Below are 21,376 nucleotides of genomic sequence, written 5' to 3' on the forward strand. Positions count from 1 at the left end.
ATTAATAATTCCTGGGTGCATCATGCACTGCACGCTGCAGAATCTCCTGGTGAAGTCTAATCTCACTGCCCTAGCACTCACAAGTCCTATTCTTGTACTCATGCAGGTTTAATGAGAAAAAAAAATTTTAAAGAAATACAGCTTATGCTGAGTACTGAATACTTAAGTCTACACTAGCGTATTAGCCAAACAATAGGCTAGGAGCCTTTTACAAAACAGGTTCAAGTGCCCCTTCCAAGAGTATTTTAAACCCCAACACTCATGACGGAATACAACTTAACTTTCACAGAAATTGGAGTTCAGTTATTAATAGTGTACTGCTTTGCTGGTAGGTCAGGTTCTCCTGTTAAGGCACAGGATTTGGTTGACAGGATGGCTCCACTGCTCCCTGGCGCTGCCAGCACACACATTAAGAACCAGCACAGGGATGCCACGCTGGGTGCAGGTGGGGCAGTGCCCCCAGCAGTGCCACCAGGGACACACCACGCCCTTCCCAGAGCCCTGCTGGGCCACAGAGCCACTCCAGGGGCAAAGGGGCAGCAGGAAAAGAATCGTGGGGTTTCTGCAACATCTCCAGGCAAGTTGTAGTTTTAGAGGCAGAGGCTCAAAAATAGGAAAGGGCGCACAAAAAACCCTGCAAGTATCATACTAGAGGCAAGTTCTCACTAAGGAAGTGTTAAAATCCATTTACTCGATTGCATTTGGCTTTTGAGAAAGCTTCTGAAGAATGCTGCGTGCAGAGATGCTGTTTTCATGGAAAACAACTGCTCCAGGACATGGTGTGGTAATCAACTCCTAATCTAAATATGCACATACATCTCAAGATAAAAACTGTTACAAAATCTCCTTTCTGAAATCGGCACCAACTTTCCTTCCTGTGCCAATTCTACCCTGCTTTTCTGTAGAAGGCGCTTCAGCTGCATTACAGAACAAATGCCATAAATACTGCTTAGTGGCTTCCATATTGCCAAGAGCTATTAAAAAATACACAAAATACCCTACTTCCTCTCACAGACCAGATAAAGAGATATACTAACATGCAACATCATGGATAGAAGTAACCAGGAGTATCATGACTAAAAGGGAAAATTAAAAGGAAAGCAATAATAATTATAATAATAATTATTATTAGCCTGATTTAAACCTCGGCAGTTCCCATCTCACAAACTGTTTAGAGAAAACATCTATATCAGCTCAGATTAATGCCGATTAAGTTTTACAGTTATTCTATTAGAGGTGGCAAAAATATACCCTTACAAGTAAAGGGGACAGATTTCAGTTCTTATGTGAAAAAAGCTGCCTAACTAATCTAATACTTCTGTAATTTCCAGGGACAGCGCTTTAATGCTTCACATTGCTTGTCTTCTAAAATATTACCAGGTTCCTGCTGATGCAAGTGATACAGGCACAGCCTCCAGAGCTTTTTGGCAATTTTACCTCATAAAGTACACAACAGTCCAATTTTGTTAGCTCAGCTTCATACCCTCCAAGACCAATTTCTGTCATCTTCTACACTAGATTCAGAGCAGTGTTTATTCTCTACAGCACATAGCATCTCCAGGAGCACTGCTATCATGCAGCAAGTCCTCTTGCACATTCTCCTGCAACATCTGAAAACCACTGCTTAAAAAGGGCTCAGTGGGATTAGCAAAAAACAATATTCTCCTTCAAGAAACATACAATGGTAATAGAAGAGAAAAGTGTCAAGGCTACACAGGTTTAAATAACCCAAAGCAATCCTTACTTGTGCAAGGTTTGAGAGGGCCGGTCATTTTTCTCCAGCTGTCCATAGCAGCTCGTTCTTGCTTCAGGAATGAAGGAGTACTTTTCCAGCATGGCTGATGCAGCAGTGGCAATAACCCCAAGGCCATCCCGTACCCGAGCTTCTAAACTGTAGTCCCACTCATCATAAGCTGCTGAAATGAGTCCTGAAGGAAACTCCTTGGGAGTGATTTCTGTGTTACCACTAACCAGGCTGGGAACTATCCAAAAGAAATCGTAGCCAGTAAGGCCCAGGGACCGAGCCTCATCCAGGATGTAGACAGCTTCATCCTTGGAACAATACAGCAGGATGACGGATGAGTGGATTTTCTTCAGCTGAATTTGGGTCTTGGCGTCTCCAAAGGCAGTATCGAGTATGATGATGTTCTGCATGTCCCAGCCCACAAAACTGTTTTCCACAGTGGTCTTAATGACATTGATGAAATCTCGATATCCAGGGAAAGTGGTGGTCACCAGAGAGAACACGTGCCAGTCGTAATCCTGCATGATCTTCAGCATGATAATGGCTTCTTGCTGGATGGAAGCCCCAAACTGGAAGAACGTGGACATGACATCCTAGAATACCAAAAACAGCAAAGGATTAGTAACTTGGTACAACTCCAAAGAGAACAGAATCTCTAATTCAGCTGTTTCTGTTCTACCAGAGCTGCCAAACTTCCATTGCGTTCCAGTACCTTTCTGTGGTTTATCATTTTCAGATCATCAGTAAGCAACACTGATGGTAGGTACTTACGGCTAATCAAAATATTTGCCAAACTGATATTTACACAGGAAATTTCAAAGTGCTGGATCATTTGAAGACAACAACTCAAATCAGGAGCTACTGAGGAAGTTCCCTGGGAACAGCCACACACAGTTAAACAATTCCCCAGCAGGAGGTTTTACAATCCTGTAAATGTATGAATGCAACCCAACAAACTCACACCAATTTGTAGTTACAATAGAAATACTGCAATGCACATGCTGTAGACACGCTGGAGGAGCTCTGCTTCCAGACATAATGTCTGAGGGGGACTTCATTTCCAAGGTTCACTAGACTTGGTGGAAGCTTTCAGAGTCTGCAGAGGCAGATTTTCTGTCCCCAGGGGCTGAGTTCACGACTGGTCCTGCTCCATTCAAAGCACACGGCCCATTGATGCCTGATAGAGAATTAACAGGATGGGACTCCGAGGACAACCAGCAATTTGTCAGTGTCCTCATTAAAGGACTTAAATGCAAATAACTTCAAACAATGGCCTCAGAGTCTGGAATTGCTCTGTAATGTTGCCCGACACAGATTTGTTTCTAATATTTGTCTTATGATTTACAGAATTTGTAATATTTTATACAGCGGAAGGGCAGGTGCTGCTTATTTTAACATCATTAGAAATAGGCAGCACAATTAATTTTGTTGGCATTAAATCTCCAAGCACTTTGAGTGATCTATCTTTACTAAGTTGCTGTAAGATCTAAATTAATTTTTTAATTTTACATTCTGCATTTACATAAAATCATTAGAGTGTCAAAACTATACATAGGAAGCCATGTAAATTTTTATTTTACTTCAGCATTTATTCTTGACCAGTAGAGACAACTTATTTGCATCATTTTCAGACACAGAAAGCATGAACTCCCAGTGAAAAAAAGCTTATGATTTAAAAATAAGATATAAATCATTCAAGAATTCTTATGCAGGCTTCTGAAAGAAGACACATATGGTGCTTTTAATTTAAAGAGTTTTATGATCATGGTCACAACCTGCTATTCCATTTTACACTTGCAGGGAACAGAAACAGATTAATTGATTTAGGTTTCATAGCAGGGTAGTGTTAAACATACAAATATTAGTGAGAATGATAGCTCAGCTCTGCAAGCTCTGCAAATCTATTCCAGGAAAACAGTCTGTACTTTTTTTAATAGAAGATGAAGAGTGTTATTACTTTCCAAGTGTTAAGAAGCTGACACCAGATTTTATTTAGCTTGACAGCAGTAAAAGTCTTACAACTTGTGTCAGACCCCAAAGACTGATACTGAAGGTATAAAATACACAGTGCTAGTGGTAATGAAATCATTTGCCATGGCTTCTTTGGTGTCTCAGTGATGACATTCTGAATGCCAGAGAGAGATTTGAAATGTTTTGGGTTAATTACAAATGTTATAAAATATGTTTTGGAAAAGAACTGAATAAGGAATATTTGATTGCTGAATTATTCTAGTAGCTATTTCCTGGTGACCTGCACTAGATACTTAAAACCCAGCAAACAAGATTTTCATATGGGGACTCCCACAGCTAAAGGAACCCAGTATACACAGAGGCTGCTCAGGGTCAGCATTTAATGATTTACTACTACAAAGTAAAGTAGATATCTAGAGACAGTGCCATGAATCCAACTTTGCTGCTGCCCCTAACTGAGCATAAAATATATTACAATGCAAAGCAAATCACTTCAGTTTTCTTCTCCAACTCTTATCTTGGTTTCCATTTATGATAATGCTAAAATAAAGTAAAAAACAAAATAATTTAAAGTAGATTAAATAGATCATATCCTTTCACTCTTCCCCATTTCTACATGTGTTTTATAGCACTAGAATTATTCTTTCAAACAATACATACACATTGGTCCTTTGTACATCACAAGGAACTTCTCCAATTAAGCAACTGAAGTATTTAAGGGCAAAAAACAATGACAAGGGCATTTTCAAGTGTGACCTTTCTAACTAATAAATATAGATTTTTAACCTGGAGCAGTCCTTGGCACCTTCCCTAGCAATTAAGAACAGTCTTGAGCACAATGCTCTGTGTCACCATTGCAGCAGGCTGACAACAAAAGGGAAGTAATAAAGGTAAATCCTTTCCTTTTGTAAATATTATGTTAGAAAAACAGTTTGTGAAAGGAGTTTTAAACATTTTCTTAAAGGTCACACACATATTACAAGAATGTTTCCTACAATTGTGAATGTGAAGTCTAGTCAAAATCAGGCAATCATGATCAATTTGTGATAAAAATGCTGAAAAAACCTGTAATTACACAGTTTGGGTTCAGGAAAAATGGAGACATGAACATCACAAGTGAGATTCTCATCTGAAGAAATTCCATGTAACCGCACTGACTTCACTGGATGTTTTTACAGAGCTGAAGATCTGATTGTGTATTTACAATGCATTTGAAACAGATGGAAGATTACAAGGAAATTATAGCCTTAGGAACTTCAGCAGATACGTAAATGACTATAAGGAGAATATTCAAGGACATATCCATTAAACTGGGGGGGGGGGGAAGGGTGAAGTTTAGTGAGGAAATAGCAAATAAAAAAATAAAACTGTAACAGATTCAACTACTGTATTCTTAAATATCTACAGAGCTTTTCATTTTGGAGTGTTTGAAGCTTCACATCTTTTCAAAAAGCACTATTATTCCTCTGCTTTATACAGACTTAAATTCCGTATGTGTAACAAAATACTAAGTTCCAATTTTCTATATTCAAATGCAAACTAGAAAGATGTTTGTAAAAAACCAGAATTATTCAGTTATTTCCATTTAACTGTCATCTTGTCAGGTATTGAGACATTCATCTAAATCATTGTTGAAGCAAGAATACAGATGTAATATCAGAAGTGCTTTGAATGCATACCAGAAATATTTTTTTTTCTTCATTCCCCAGTGTCCCCAACTATCGAGATTACTGGTGGAGGTTGCAAGGAAAGAGTACAATTTATCTAAGGCAAGATAATTTTTACAGAGGAATTTCTCAGCTAAATCTCAAAGCATGACAAGTCCAAAAGGTTACACTTAGTATGAGTAAATCTAGTTGGAAGCAGTTTTCTCTTCCAACTTCTTAGCTAGATTCCACCACATCCATGTGAACAAACAACAGCAATGAAAAGAGAACCCAAAGAGCAAAAGAAAACTTTTTGTTTCTGTCTTGCACATGAGCGTACAGTTTACAGCAAAACATCTCCCCAGCTGTTTCACACCAGAAGGAAGTAACCCTTCAGTTTGCTTCTTGCTTAACATTGTTCCTGAATTTTGTATGTGACAAAGCTGTGTCATTGCAGGAGAAGGGCACTTCAGCATTCCCACGCTTGCTCACAAACCTGCCCAGCTCTCCCTGCTGCTGTCCTTTTATAGATTAATATATTAGAGTAAGGTGGTTTTAATTAGCGTACCGAGTCTATAAATCTGTCAGTGTTGTCAGAATTGCGCATTTCAATTCCCAATTCCAGCAAATTACAGGAATATTTCTCTGGAAACCTCATCCTCAGCTATTCTCAAGACATTTTCCCCGCTCTGGCTTTTCCAGGAGCTCAGCAGGGGCCACTCCCAGGTGCTCCACCAGCTGAGGCAAGCCCTGGTGGTGCCTGCCAGGAAAAAGGCTGCAGGAGCTGGTCAGTAGAGGAAAGAAATATTTGTTATCTAAACTAGTGTAGCCTTTGTTAAATGAAAATTAAACTCTAAAACAGAACAAAACTGGGGTCAATGCAGGACCAAATCAATTTTCCACTCCACCAGACACAGCGAGGGACAGTCACTGCACTGGTAAGACAATATTATGACAGGAAGGAAAAACCAGTATGAAAGAGAGTTTAAAAAGCAATCCAGAGTATGATTTATTCAAATAGCAACAAGATTATCATGACAGGACTACGAGTTGGACTTTAAAGTGATCTTAATTGCTTTATTCTTACTCTCTTTCACAGAGATCAGCAAAAATCATTTTTCTCTGACTTTACACCGCTGTAAACAGACATTCCATTCTCATAAAGATTTACAGTGTGTGGTACCGGGTCTCCATACACAGCGCAAGCTGTTCCTTGTTTAATGAAATGTAGTAGCTATTTGTAATTTTTATAGAGACTGGAAAAAAATAAAAGCCGGAGGTTAGCCATGAATTCAACTTAGCATCACATCAAAAATTACTGAATTATGTGATTCGTGCTGATCTCAAATGTAGGCAAAAAAAAAAAAAAATGCATCTTGCAGGGTGTTAACATGGTAGCGTTCTTCTTGGATTACTTGAAGTGGTGCATTAATTCCCTGGTAAACATGAAGTGAATTGCATTTCTCTGCCATGAATATCCAGGCCCCAGCCACAGGGTGGAAGGGCACAGACCCATGCCAAACTTGCAGTAAATGCAAGCACTGAAGTGGAAGAGCTGAAAGGAAAACCTTTCTTCCAAGACACCCTGCATATTTTTGAATTCTTAAATTATTAAATTCCGCCTCTATTCATTAAGAGGTAGAGCACACAATTCCCAACACAAACAGTTCACTGAGGTGCCCAGGGAGAAAACTCCTCCATTATCACCATGGGAGCAATTTCAGGGAGATGATACAAAAATTTGTACTTTCATACAAAGCACAGCAACATGTGAGGGTGGAAATAATTTACTCATTCTTACAAAAAGCAGAAAATACTTGCTTCCCAAGGACTTGTCACTGCTCTAGCCTCACACATGGTGAAATCAGAGCCAGAGAAAGGGTGGAAATTTTCTTACTCTGTAATTTAACTTATGCAAATGCACAACCACAAAATGTATAAAGGTCAACTAAAAGGACAAACCGAGGCCTCACTTTTTATTTTAAAAGTTTGCTCTAGGAGAGGAACATTGAAGTTAGAAAAGGGCAGTAGAAAGCAAAGAAGTACATTATGGCTTTCCAACATCTGACATGTCCCCTTTTATTATTTCACGGACTAATATCAGGGAAACATGATTTCAAAAGGTTACCACTGGCTTAATCAAGCATGTTCTTTCCCATTTCCAGAGGGAGGCTGCAGGAATTCATTTCACAAAGACTTCTGTATTTTTAGGTAATGGCTTAACCATAAGAATTTTGCTAGATAACAGGTTTTGTGGATTTTTTTTTTTCCTTTTTAATATATCCATTTAATGTTATTCTACCTATTTGGCTTATCTAGGCCTGTCATAAGAGCTGAAGTTTCTCACCTTTGTTTTTTTTGTTGTTGTTTTTTGTTTGTTTGTTTTTGTTGGTGGTGGGGGGGGTTGTGGGGTTTTTTTTGTTTGTTTGTTTGTTGGGTTTTTTTGTTGTTTTTTTTTTTCTTTTTTTTTTTTTTTTGTACCAGAATAACAAATAAACAAAGAGAAAGGAATGAGAACAGGGTTTCTAGAGATCATTGTGAGCCACCTGGGTTTGATCCTTTACATTTTCAAACAAGAGTGTCACGTCTAATAAAAGCACCTCAATATGCGATTACATTGAAAAAAACCTAATTATGGAAGATGAGTAGTTTTGCACAGAGCTCATGAGCCATTGCTGGGCTGGAGCTCACTCAACATCTGGGTTTTCTTTCACAGATTGATCAAACACTGGAAATTGTGGTGGTTCAGTGTGAGCTCCTGATCAACCAGGACAGACAGGTGAAAAATGCTGTCAAGGGCTGAAATGAGCCAACAAAAGCCTGTGACCAAGCAATAAAATCCTCAGAGGAGTCACATGAATCAGCGGGGATTTGGGGTTGGTCATTTGATGGAAAGTTTATTAACAAGATGCCTCATATTTAGATAGACTTTTGTTTCCACAGTTACAGAAGTGTTTTACACCGTGAATATTTCAATGAGGAGGGGCAAAACTGCGGCTCTACGAAACAGCAATACGGAGCTGCTTTGCGATTTGGATAAGTAACAGCTGTTGTGCAGCTTTTGGGGTCAAAAAGAATCCAAACATAAAAAAAGCAGTGTATTGATGCCTCAAAGAATAAGAGGGAGAATAAAAAGTATTTTTAGAAAAAAATCTATTTGTTTTGTACATTTAAATACTTCTTGACTATAAATCATTGACTCTTTAACCCGCACTGGGTCATGTGGCTCCGTACATCAGTGTAATCAGCATAATCCTAAAATACTTTATCTTGATGGGATTTGTAGGCGAGTTTCATTTCCAGTCAGTATTTCACCCAGAAAATAAATATTGAAAAATGCGTTTGACCTAATATATTGGATGGCAAGGAGGAAGGATTATAGCTGAGTATCATTTCCCTTATGCCCTTAAATGCTTTGCCATTTTTTAAATTCAGGGTTTTTTCATGGTTTGTATAAGCAGCGTCCTTCTGCTTTATTCATGTAATTAGTCAGCACTAAACTGGTGTAAGTAAATAGTCTCTTGAAGAGCCTAAAAAGACCTCATTTTCCATAGGAAGATGACTTTAAATGAGCCACGGAGCACTTCTTTCACCTCAAGGAACACCTGAGTTCACATGGAGAGCTCTTGAGTCTGTCCTTTCAGTGAAACCTCTTCAAGCAGTTGCCATGAATGATGGGAGAGCAATCAGGAAAATTAAAGACTTTCTAAAGACAGGAAAAGCAATTACTGTGAAATTACTCCAGTGTTACTGGTGAAAGTAACTGGCTTTCTGCTGTGTGGGAACGTTCATCTGCCAACAATTCACATCTGAGACACCAAAACAAAGTTTTGGTGACAGCATTAGGAAAAAAATGGGGTCCTGTTCCGGCTGTCCCCATGGCAACACGAGAAAGTTCAGAACACAGTGAGGGTGACTTGCTCTGTACAGGTTACCTATTTGGCTGAGGAAAAGAAACAGTGAAATGATGCAACCCAACCCCAAACCATGATTTTACTGCAAAGCTCTCAAAATGCACTTGTTGGAAGGTAGAAACCCTGGGTGCATTTTCAGAAACAAAAAATATTTTTCAGCCTCATAGAAGGCTATTCATGAGGTATCAGAAATAAAAAGCATTAAAAAAGCATCAGTGGGCTTGTGAAGTAGCCCAGTGGAGGGCCCAGACTCCAGACTCAGGAAATCCAGCAGGAATACACACAGGTATTTTAAGAAAGGAGAAGTCTAAGTAACTTTCCTCTCCTAGTACTGGTAATTCCTCATAACTTACATAATTCATCTCTTGAAATAAAACACCATAAAGATAAAGGATGTATGAAGGATACCAACCAAATAAGCCAGCCAGATCTCTGGAAAATAAATTAAAAAATCGTTGTATACGGACTGTTCATCCCCACTCTCTCTCATCTTCCACTGGGGCTTTATTTACCAATGTTCCTTTTGTTTCATATTAGTATTGAGACACTCTGCTTTTTACAACCAAAACAACATGCTGGGCTATGGGGAATACCTCACCTTCCTCCAGCTGCAGTCTGTGACTGTGGAGAATTATCTATCAAACCAATTAGTTCATTCACTTTGAACCACATCTGCTCCCATAATGCCACCACGAGTGAGCTTCTCCTGATTCATGGGCATTTGGGGGAACTTCAACGGATATAAAAGCAAAGCATTTAGGTTACAGTGAGTTACATTATTTCTTGGAGCAGACAGCCAGGTCTAGTTATAAATCTTGAAAACAATCCTGCCGATAATGCTTCCTGAAATCCACCCTGTACATGGGGTTTAACCGGTTTCAAAATGAACCTCAGATAGCCAGGTTTTGGTACAGTTGCATGGCTCTTGGACACAAAGGAAGATTCTAAAATTTCCAAGCAACTCCAAAAAGAAAGAACCAAAAAACCAGTGCTTTATCTTTCACTTTAAATAAAAAGTGAAGCTTGCCAATTCATATTTCTTAGATTTTCAGTAAATAAAATTTTATTGTAATAGTTAAGATTTACATACTTTACTGCCCCAAAGGATTATATTTTAAGTCTTTAAAAAGCACAGTGGTCACATTTTGTCTGATTAAAAGCTTTTTACAGCACCACCCTAATTCATTTTCTTTTCAGAATCAGTCACCCATATTGACTTCACTCTTCCACAGCCATAAGTTTAAACATGCACACAAGTTAGTGTAGACCATTCACAATCCAATTTACTTGACACCTTCTTGGGTATCTGCTAAATTAAAATACGCAGTGGTAATACTTTAGCTAAGTAAAATTTGATGTGTTTATATTACTATTACTGGGCAATCAAAATTATAAGTTTTCTGAAGAGTTTATGGAAAATTTCAAGAATCAATGCTATGCATTAATTCCTCCCTAGAACAAATTTTCATTCCAGATATTTAGTATGCAACACACTAAGCATTTTGTATAATTATATGACTTTATAGTGTCACTTTTACATGTATTGTATACCCCAACCTATAGGAAAAGTTGCTTAGAACAAGGATTTAGGGTGGTTGAGGATAAGTATAATTCTCTGTTCAAATCTCTTATCTAGTACATGTATTGCACAAGAAAATCCTGCAACATCAAACCACTTATAGCTCACACATCAACAAAATTTATGAAAATTTACAGCTTTTGCAATTAGGAGGTTTTAAAACAACATAATCCAATCTTATTAATCCTGTAAACAGAATCAAAACCTTACATACCCACAATAACACCTAAATATACTATAAATATACTATGGCCAAGAATTCAGCATTAAATCCAAAATCAGTAACAACTTAATGCTTCCAGCATTTTAATAGGAGCTGAATTAAGCCAAATAGGCTGTTTACTTATAGTATGTATTGCACGTGTGCATAAATGTCATACACTATATAGAAAGATAAGCATAATTGAATTTCAATAAAAATGCCTTGAGACATCATCTCCTTATCTGAAAACATTTGGCCTCAACTGAATGCTAAAACACTTCTCACTTGTGTTGAGGATGAGAAGCCAGAAAACCATTAACTAAGTCATTTCCATACATCTCCACTTAACAAGTAAAAAGGAAGGTAACAAACAACCTCCTCCTCCACCCCCTTTCACCAAATGGTGAGTATAAAACATTAGGCAAATAAAAGAAATATAAAGCCAATTGCATTTTCTACTGTGTGCTTGTAACTATGTGCTTTTCCTTGATGAGCCAGAAGTCTTGGACCAGCACCTCTGTGAACCTGGCAGCACTGGACCGAAGAGAGAAACCCAACAGCCAGAGACAAGCTGGAGAGGGCAAACAGACAGATGGGAAGGGAATTTTTTAAGAGGAAGGCTGAGCAGAGTTCAAGGGAGCCATTCCAAGCAGCTTTCCATGGCAACAGAGATTTGTAGGATAAATTTAAGTATCAGAGGAAGATAAGAGACTGAAGACTCTCGATCTCATCAAGAAGACAGGCATTTTGGTTCCCCAGGTAGTCTGGGTGCTAAACAAGAAGAGGTGCAAACCTGACTCAGCTGCCTTGGGAAAGCAAAGTGACAAAACCCTTGTAACTCACCCAAAGCACATACACCGCTTTTAAATTCTTGTCGGAGGAAGTGTTTCACAAGGCTCAGTATGCTCCTTTGTGCTGAGGTACAATCAGCAGATCTGAAGAAGGGACCGTACTCAGGGGAAAATCCATTTATGCTTATCCTTTATCTTCTCCTCTTCAGGCACCGTCTTTGGCCTCTGGGCAAAACTGCAGCTGCTCTTGTGTTATGCTAATAGCTATTACACACTTTCTCAGAGTGAGGGATCAACCTATCAATCTAGAAATGAACTTCCTTTTCCACTGTACAGTTAAGAGCAGCAGGTCAGAAGCAAGTTCAGCTACAAAATTTCTGATATGTGATCTAAATCCGTACTTATATATCACCCTAGCTCAAGAGGAGATCGTGACTAACTGCTTATCCTAGAATTAATCCTCCTGATAAGAAGGTAGCACATAATACACCCACAATGAACGGTATTTTCACTGGTACTCACTGCAGAGCCTTTGAAGAAGCACAAAACAAACCACATTTGTGTTAAAGCAGTTGCAAGGGCTCCAGTGCTCTGCATCCGCCCCAGAAGGAGCACAGGAAGGCTGTGGAATTCGGCTGCAGGCAGATCCTACAGTTTCCCCCATCACTGTGCAATCCAGAGAAGGACATAAGCGTTCATTGCATTCTGTGATGGAGGGTGAGGTAATGTAACAGAAATGTGCAGACAAAAAACTCCAATGCACCTACTTTTTCTGACTCTACCCACACTGTTCCACACATTTGACTTAAATCTACATTTTCTTTTTGGCATTCTATTTAATGAGGTACCAACTTATTTAGCTGCAAGAATATCACTCATCAAGACATTTCCCAAGCATTATTCCCACAAGTAAGTAATACTCCAGGCAGAAAAGCTTTACCGACATATATTCAAATTACTGAGACTTTACAGGGGCAGTAAAACTATTTCTGCTGTGAAATAGCTTAGCTTGTTTCTTCTCCTTAGTTATGCAGAGGCAAAATGTCTTTAAGCATGGCTCTGATTTACAGTAAATATTAGAGGGAAATCTAACATCAAGAAAGGAAACGTTCAAAATACTATTTATCTCCTTGCAAGGCATAGCAATTCTTTATAGGAATTATTATAGATTTAACAGTCATACCACACACTGTAAACGCTGCAGTGCTATTGCAAACTGAGTATCTCATTTCCAGCTATAAAAAAACCCCATATTTGTTTAATGCAAAGAGGACTGAAGACATCTTCCTTAACCTGCACAATATCTTCTAAGAGAGAAACATCATAATCCTTGTACTGAACACAAGTAACAAAACTTATTATATGGGTTGATGGTTTCAAGGCCAGAAATTTTTATTAGTTTCATTTGACAACACAAAGCATGAAGCATTTTCCTGGATATGTACAACACCAAAAAATAAATTAATTCTGTGGATTCCTATGAAAATATGAAATTATACTTTTGAGTTTTTGTAACTTAGATATGAAATAAAAAAGATTTGTAGCTGATCTTGGTATATGCTATAACTGTTAGATTTTTTTTTTCAAGTATCCATTGTGCAATTAAATTGCAGATGCCATCACATCGAAGTTCCATGGGAGCTCAGGGTGCTCAGAAGTCTTCAGAGGTGGATTTGCTTAAGCAGAAAGGAGCATCTGCACAAATGTGAGAGTTCATCCATGCCTGTTTTATTTTTGCTACTGTGTGCCCTCAGAAAAGTTTCATGCTCAGTTAACTGAAATAGTTTCTCTACAAACACAAAGCGGGAGTTCTTGTTCATTTTCATTAACAGAACAAAGGGATTTAGATGCCAATCCTTTGGGAAAAAAAATACTAAACCCTTTTGTGTGGGATGCGTAACAAACAAAACACCTGTTCTTACAAGTTGTTAAAAGCTTTCAGTTCCACACATAAAAGATGAGTATTTGTTACATTTCGGGGACCTTATGTAACAAAGCTTGTTCAGGAAGCTGCAGTTGCAGTTCAGATTTTAGTGTAAGGGGCACAAGGGAATGTGCTTCCCCGAAACTGTTCCGTCTCGATTTGCCTCTGCGTTCCCCAATGCCATACACTGGAACAGCAAAATTAAGTTTACAAAGTACAAAGACCGCTTTTCTTTTGCTGGTCCGTGAGAAATAACCTATGGACATTCTGGTGTCCAAAATCCAGCCTGAAAATTACTGACTTGAAAGCAGCATCCCAGTCATTTCCATCCGATACCCGAAGTTCACAGCAGCAGGATTCTTTCACTGTTGTTAAACGTGTCATTAAGTAGTTTAGGATTGATCTTCACAATGACTTACTGTGATGTCTGACCAGAAAGGAAAAGATAAAAACTGTGACCCGATTCCTTGCAATATATTCCACAAGAACTCCTGAAATACAGGTGAAATGTGGAAGAACAGGGGAACACTTCACCACACATCTCACTAGGCAGTTCTGACCCTCCTCTCAATGACTCACAATTCTCTGTACATAAGCAATGTGATTTCAAGTTTGTCAGATAATAACACTTCATGTTACATTAACAGATAATTTTAAAATCCCAAATAATTAAGCTGTACCAAATCTCTGCCTTTTCTGAAAGACGGGCTTCTGGAGCAAGCAGGGATTGTTCTGTGTTCAGGGCAGATACAGCTCATATTAGGGAGAAAAATGTTGATTTTTAAATCCCTACTAAATAAGGTGGTATTTCTGCACAGTATGTATTTAAATGGGGAAAGAAAAGAAAACTGAGATGTAAAATCTTTGCCATATTGTTTGACATGCTCCATTCCAAGAAAAGCTGAATTGCTGGCCCACGTGAAGCTCCTTCAGGAGATGGATACCTGGATAATCCCATGAGACCTGATTCCTGCTGATGGATGGACATTTGTTGCTACATTCTGTCAGTCCATTAGGAACCTCAGAGAAAGCAGAAACACGCTCATGTAGGGGAAAGCTCCCTTCTGACCCTGCCTCACCATGGGACTAAATTGGGTTACTAAAGATCAGGTCAGGAGCAGAAGAACAAAAGCATCTCTATAAACCATGCACAGAACAAATGACCGTGTTTTTGTTACCAAACACGTGCTGCAGGGAGTGGGCCAACATCCTACAGCAGGGATCTTCTCTACTCAGCTTGCCTGGCACAGACTGCAAAATCACTGGCAAGGAATTCAGAATCCCTGAGCTACTCAAAGGATCTTGGATAAGAAGAGTGGAGGCGAGGAGCAAAATTCCACCCACTGGAAAGGGAGCAGTTCCCCATTTACAGGCCTGGACAAGAAGGGCAGATGTTAGAAAGCACCACAAGAGAGGAGGAGTCAGGTGAGCTCCCACTGTTCCCCTACCAGGTGTCCCACAAGATAAAATTTCATCTGGAACACTGCCCCTAAAAGCCATTTCTGGTGACAGCTCAGCCATTTCCAGCACAAATATACCAGTTCCACTGTCCAGAGCTGGCACAGAACCAGAGACAAACATTCAGCATGCTGGAAATAGATGAGCAGCGCAAAACAAATTAATGCCCTCACCAGTATCAGCAAATATTTCCTTCTACTCTTTTTGGATTATTATTAGTAAAAATTTGGACAATCACTGGTTCTCAATAAAAATATTAAACATGAAAGTTTTATCCAATGCGAAATTAAACACTTTCATTGGAGAACACAAACACTGCCCTGTAATTTGAATTTATGCTCTTTTTCTGCAAATATAGAAAAGCACAGAGCAGAAATAATGCAATGTGACAGGTGACAGGACACAAATCACAAACACTTAAGGAATACCATTTACAAAAGCCCATTTCAAGTTAATCACCCTTATTAATAAACAAATACTAAGAATAACATGATTTCAAATAAAATTAGTGAGGGCCAACAGAAGTTTAACTCACTCAATTACAGCAATAATTGTCGATTACTCTCCATAATGTAGCTTAGCCAGCACTAATGTCTGTCACTTCAGACTGCATTTATAAAATGACTGGATCATAAAAAGGCGTTTTCACAAAAGCTACATTTCAACAGCTCTCAGTTTCCAAGATATAACAGGTTTCCTTTGTAATAAAGAGTGAGCCTTAGAGTGAGACAGAATAATGTATGTCCTTGTGAATCTTTCCTCCTGGAAGATTTACTTATCCCCAAGAATAGATGGAATAGTTTAGTACAAATCATGTCACAATGCCACACCTCATGAAGTGTCTTAAATATATCCACACAGAAACAGTTTCTAATCTCTTTCAAGTGATCATAAGTCTGGTCTAAAAGTATTTTTTACTAAAAGAGGGGAGGTTTACTTCATATGAATGATAATGTGTTGCTATTCATGCCCATAATACAGGATATAACTAAAATACAGTATAACTTGACTTAAATTATCTTAGTGTCTCAATTGATAACACAATCTGATTGTGGAATAAAAATTAAAGTTGAAAAAACTGTAAATTCTCTTAACATCTGATAAAAAATTCAAGCCTGTAAAATAAACTATGTTCTATATACTAAATTTTACACTATATGTGTAGAATTATTTACACCAAAAGACTTTGCACAGTTTCATCCCCCTCCAGAAGATTAAGAAGTACATTTTCCTTGTAATTTTCTGCCCAACCAATCTCATTAAGGAGTTAAATTTATTATTATACAGTCACTCCATAGAAACAAGACATACTAACATGTTCTTGCTCTCTATGAAAATACCAAACAGCTTGTGGTGATCAGTTACAATATCCCATTTGTTTTTTCTATAGAAAATTGTTATTTCTTTCAGCCTCACCTAAACCCCTTAGAAAGAACAGATTTTATAAACTATACATGAGCAAAATTCAACACAAAGCGCAGAATTAGGTGTAAATAAACATCACACAATTAAAGTAATATACAGATTCCTGGGGCTATAGCAGAAATTAGCATATATGGAAAAGTATTGCCTCTCCATAAAGAAGGACTCAAATTATGAGACTTCCAAATCAAAATGAGCACTCAGCTGAGCAACAATATTTCTACATACCTTGGTGCCTGTGTAAATTTAATGGATGCATAAGGGATATTCTCATCAACACTTTTGTATCAATTGCAATACAACAATGAAAGGAACTTAAGAAGACAATGCTAAAAAAGTTCTCGTTTTTTCAACACACAAGCAGGAGAGATACAAATTGGGCCTGATTGTTAACATCACTATCTGAGAATTTGAGAGAGATTTGTCATCTCTTCAGTTTCTTTCAGACAATTGCTAAATGCACACAGGTACATGACGAAGCCCATGCCCTCATATGAATGAATATGAGGTAATTTCCCAAAGTATTTAAGCATTTCCACAGTTTCTTAACATGTTACACTCAGACCTCTTCCCCCCTCACCAAGCAATAGCTTCAATGTTTAGGATGAATTCATGCCAAAATCACAAAAAATAATAAATTAATTATTTCATCTTTGGTTTTCCTGGCCTGCATAAATATATGACATTATCTTTCCACATTTTGAAAAGGCAATCCACGTAATGCTGCCACACTAGAAGACAACACAGCTCTCTGACCATCCCTTGGTATTTCTCACTTGGCTGTGCAGGCCAGTGTCAAAAGTTCCTTGCTGTTTTGGTTTTTTTATTTTAGTTGCTTTGGTGGGGGTTTTCTTGTATGTCTTTGCAGAAAAATATAAAAACCTGGACATTTAAAACCAAGTATTAGTGATGCAACCAATTAATCAGTGCAATCAACTCAACATGCTGAGTACAACTGCATCAAGGGAATAAGCCAGGAGAATAACATGCAATTTCCATCAAAACAGATGACAAAATGTCTTTCCAAACATAAGATCAGGACAGTTCATTAAGCATGACTAATATACTTCCTTCTTGCATAGCAGCCTGCTCACCAGAATCCAGTGAGTTTGAGTGTTATGGGTAGGTGACACCAACTGACTGGAGTTGTAGGATTAAAAGTAATGACTGCAACTGCAAGAACCTCTGGAATAATCTGTTTCACAACCAAGTTCTATATCCTAGAAGGTCATAAAGCTGTTCCGTTCCCTGCAGATACTCTGTCTTTTCCAAGCCACATCATTATACATTCCCAGGTTCCATCCAACATTTGGAGGCCATGTAATAAAGACCTGGTTTAGAACAATTTTGTGGGCTGTTTGTTACATGATACACCTACTGCATATAAAAAACATGAACAATAACATGTATAATTCATACAATACACAGTAAGAATCCCCACTGATACCTAAATACCTACATGTTTATATACACAGCAGCAATATATTCCTCCTGTCACACTCACTCCATACATAGTAATGATTTAGGAGTTTATGAATAATTTGGAGAAACCATGGAAGCACTACAGAAACAAAGACATTTACTACTTTAGTCATTAAAAGCTGAAGTATCAGACTTGATTTAATCAAGTTTCATACTGCCAAAACTATTTCAGTAGCTTTCCAGAAGAGAGTAAGAACAGTGATTTCAAGTTCATTAAAACCAGAAGAACATAACCTATAATTTACCCATCAGCCAAATTAAGCACTGGAATAACAACACTAATCTGGGTGCAAGTTTTGAAGACTTGTTTTGAAGGTGAGCAGAGATAACGCATTTTGGTGTTTGTTTTGTTCAGAACCCAGGTCACATTCTGAGCTCTGTGCATATTCTCTCTCCAACCCAGGTCACAATTCCTCTTCACACCCCAGTTCCCTTTCTGCAGTCCTCCTGCCTTGCAAGTTCCTCTCTGGATTACACCTCAGACTTGCCAAGGCCATTTAAAGTTAACGAAGGCTGAAATTTTCTTCAGGCTACAATTCTTCCACAGCACTTTCATGCTTGTCTTTAATGTCAGTAATACTCTATGTACCCACAGAAATTTAACTTAGCTTTACTACAGTTGCACACAGGCAGACTGATGAAATACTACAGAAAGGAGTAGCAAATTTCATAACACATCATGCAGATCAAGCATACAGAGATTGCTGGGATGTTCTTCCCTTTAGACTTCGTCAATTTCCAGAATAATATTTCAAGCAGTTTTTCAGAAGCAAAATCCCCAAATAGTAAAGGCCTGATCCAAAATCTCAAATGATTCTACAGCTGGTCAGCATCCAAGGCTGTAAAACCTGCACTCACAACAAAAGGGAAGCAAACACCCAACTAAGAATCTGTGACAAATTACATAAGTTTTCCTTAACATTTTAACCTAAACAACTTCTCTATTTCTAAGATCTACAAAGGATCCCAGTAGAGTCGTTATCACATTAGGAGTATCCTTCTCCAAAACACAGAGGTCTTTTTCTTATGATCAATATATCACATTCATCACCATTAACACATGAAGACGAGATGGTGAAGGTGGGGATTACTGGAATTTAATGACAGCATAATACCTGAACTGGCATATGGTCATAACAACTTCCAAACATAACCCATGTTATGTTAAACATTCTAGGGTTTCTTGAATAGCAAACAGCATATTATGGTTCATTTATTAAATGAAATTACATATAACCTTTACTTCTTTTTTCAGTTTTTTACCCACCTTGCAAAGTGGTAAACTAAAAACACTTTCTCTTCATCTATGCAGATGTGTCATGCCCTGTTTTCCACACCTGACAAATCTCAGATTAGAAAATTCTGACATTCCGAATTTATATTTAAAGCCTTGCAGTACCTGTGTGCTTAGCTGTTTGATACCCAGGAAGATAAAACATTCATTTTTGCTAAAAGAAAGCAAGTGTCCACTTCCTTGGGACAAAAAGGGTGCAAACCTCTTTCTTTTTACTTTAAAAAAGATGGATCCCTAATTTCCAGATCTGTGAAGGACTCCTTTAAAAATCTCCTGGCATAATGCTTTCTTGGATAAAGAGCCTTGATGTTTTGTGGGAGGCATTTTCTTCTGTTATTAAAAGGCTGTGACAGAAATCACACTTGGGCTTTTTACAAATAATTAAGAGAAAATTAAATTCCTCCTGGTTTAAATGAGTTGTTTTAATTAGAAGAGAGACGTAGCTCCCAAGTGACCCATAGTACATTTGAGACAAACAAAAATGTCATTTTCAGCAAAGAGAAGCCTGTTTGTGGGTGTTGAACCCCATGTGTGCTGAGCCACACTGATGATTTTTGTAGTGCTCACAGCTAATTTACAGGCTTTCCATAAACACAGCATTACAGTGTTTCAATGATTCCTAAACATAGAGGAGTTTATCCCAACACGTCTGTCTGTAATTATCCTGTTGAAGGAAAGCAAAGCAGACAGAGTAATCACATCTTAGAAGAGTGATTCCTGGGAAATTGCCATATGAACCTTTCCTGTTTCTGTCCTCTCTTTGAAATGTTGCCAATTTTTGCTGCTTAACACATTTTTAAAAACCTCTGTTTGTTAGAACAGAGTTTAAAGCCATTTGAGTTTTTGTGGGAAGCTCATTGCCTGGAAGGTTTAGCTAAGGACATCCACCGTAGGAACAGCTCGAATGGGACCCGACACCACATAATAAATTTTGTGATTACTTTTGCTTGACCAAAATCTGCCACATGCTGTTATCTGTTCCTTGTAGGTTAAGATAAAATGCCTGACTGGAATTGCTAATTTTTTAGCAAACAGGAAAGCTTCATTTTTAGATTAGAAGAGCAGCACTGATTAGATGACAGTGATTACAGAGTGGCACATCCATGGAGAACTCTCTCCTCAGAATTTACTGTGCCAGCCTGTCTGGATGAGTCCACTCCCAGGTGAGCCAGGCTGTCTAATGGATCAAGGAAAAGACAAAACGCGTTCACAATTAAAGCTGAGCAAGTCCCGTATCTCTCCTAGCACTGCTCATTAAGCAGGTGTTTAAATTCAGAATGCACATGTCCAAGCTGCACGAGGCAGTGCTTCGACTGCAAAGCAGGTACCAGGGGGAGCACAAAGCACACCAGGACTCCAGGGCTCCTTCAGAGCCCCTTCCTGCTCCTCACCACAGGGCTCCTGGCAGCAGCAGCCTCAGCACGACTCCAGTGAAGACAATTCCGACAACTGCACCCCAGTCTTTTATTTCTTTCTTTAACATTATTGTTTATTATTTTTAATTTTAAAATAAACGTATTGGCGTATCTAAATCGTAGACTAAAAACATGACTTTCAGTTATATGGGAACTAAATAGGAGTTAGCGAGGTTTCAACTCCAAGTCTTATTTAAATTCAAGAGAAAATCCTCAGCAAATTGAGCATCAGCCAGATTTATCACTAATGTACTAAGGAAAAATGTATGCTATTTTAATAAATGTGTACTATTAAAAATTACTTATTAATATTTACTTTTTATATGATATTATTTAGTATTTTAGCATAGCACTAAAATAGTAATGATAATGTTTTGTTTATTATTAAATTACTACTAATAATAGCACCAATCAGCATGATTTACTTCCTTTTCTGTGTACTGAGTTTTAACTCCAGTGTTACTATGTCATCACACTTTGATTTGGCTGTCCAATAATTCAATATAACACTTCAAGCCGACAAGTCAAGCCAAA

General features: G+C 38.2%; 1 protein-coding gene across 1 annotated transcript in view; it reads right to left on the reverse strand.

Moving 5' to 3' along the window:
* GRIN2A (glutamate ionotropic receptor NMDA type subunit 2A) overlaps positions 1-21,376 on the reverse strand; it is a 181,857-nt gene that overhangs the window by 60,464 nt on the left and 100,017 nt on the right. Inside the window, exon 4 of the mRNA XM_058422576.1 lies at positions 1,745-2,337. Within this exon, the coding sequence (XP_058278559.1) occupies positions 1,745-2,337 (593 nt within the window). The remainder of the gene's footprint in view (positions 1-1,744; positions 2,338-21,376) is intronic.

The sequence above is a fragment of the Hirundo rustica genome, chromosome 15 (genome assembly GCF_015227805.2).
Source record: "Hirundo rustica isolate bHirRus1 chromosome 15, bHirRus1.pri.v3, whole genome shotgun sequence".
NCBI classification, from domain to species: Eukaryota; Metazoa; Chordata; class Aves; order Passeriformes; family Hirundinidae; genus Hirundo; species Hirundo rustica.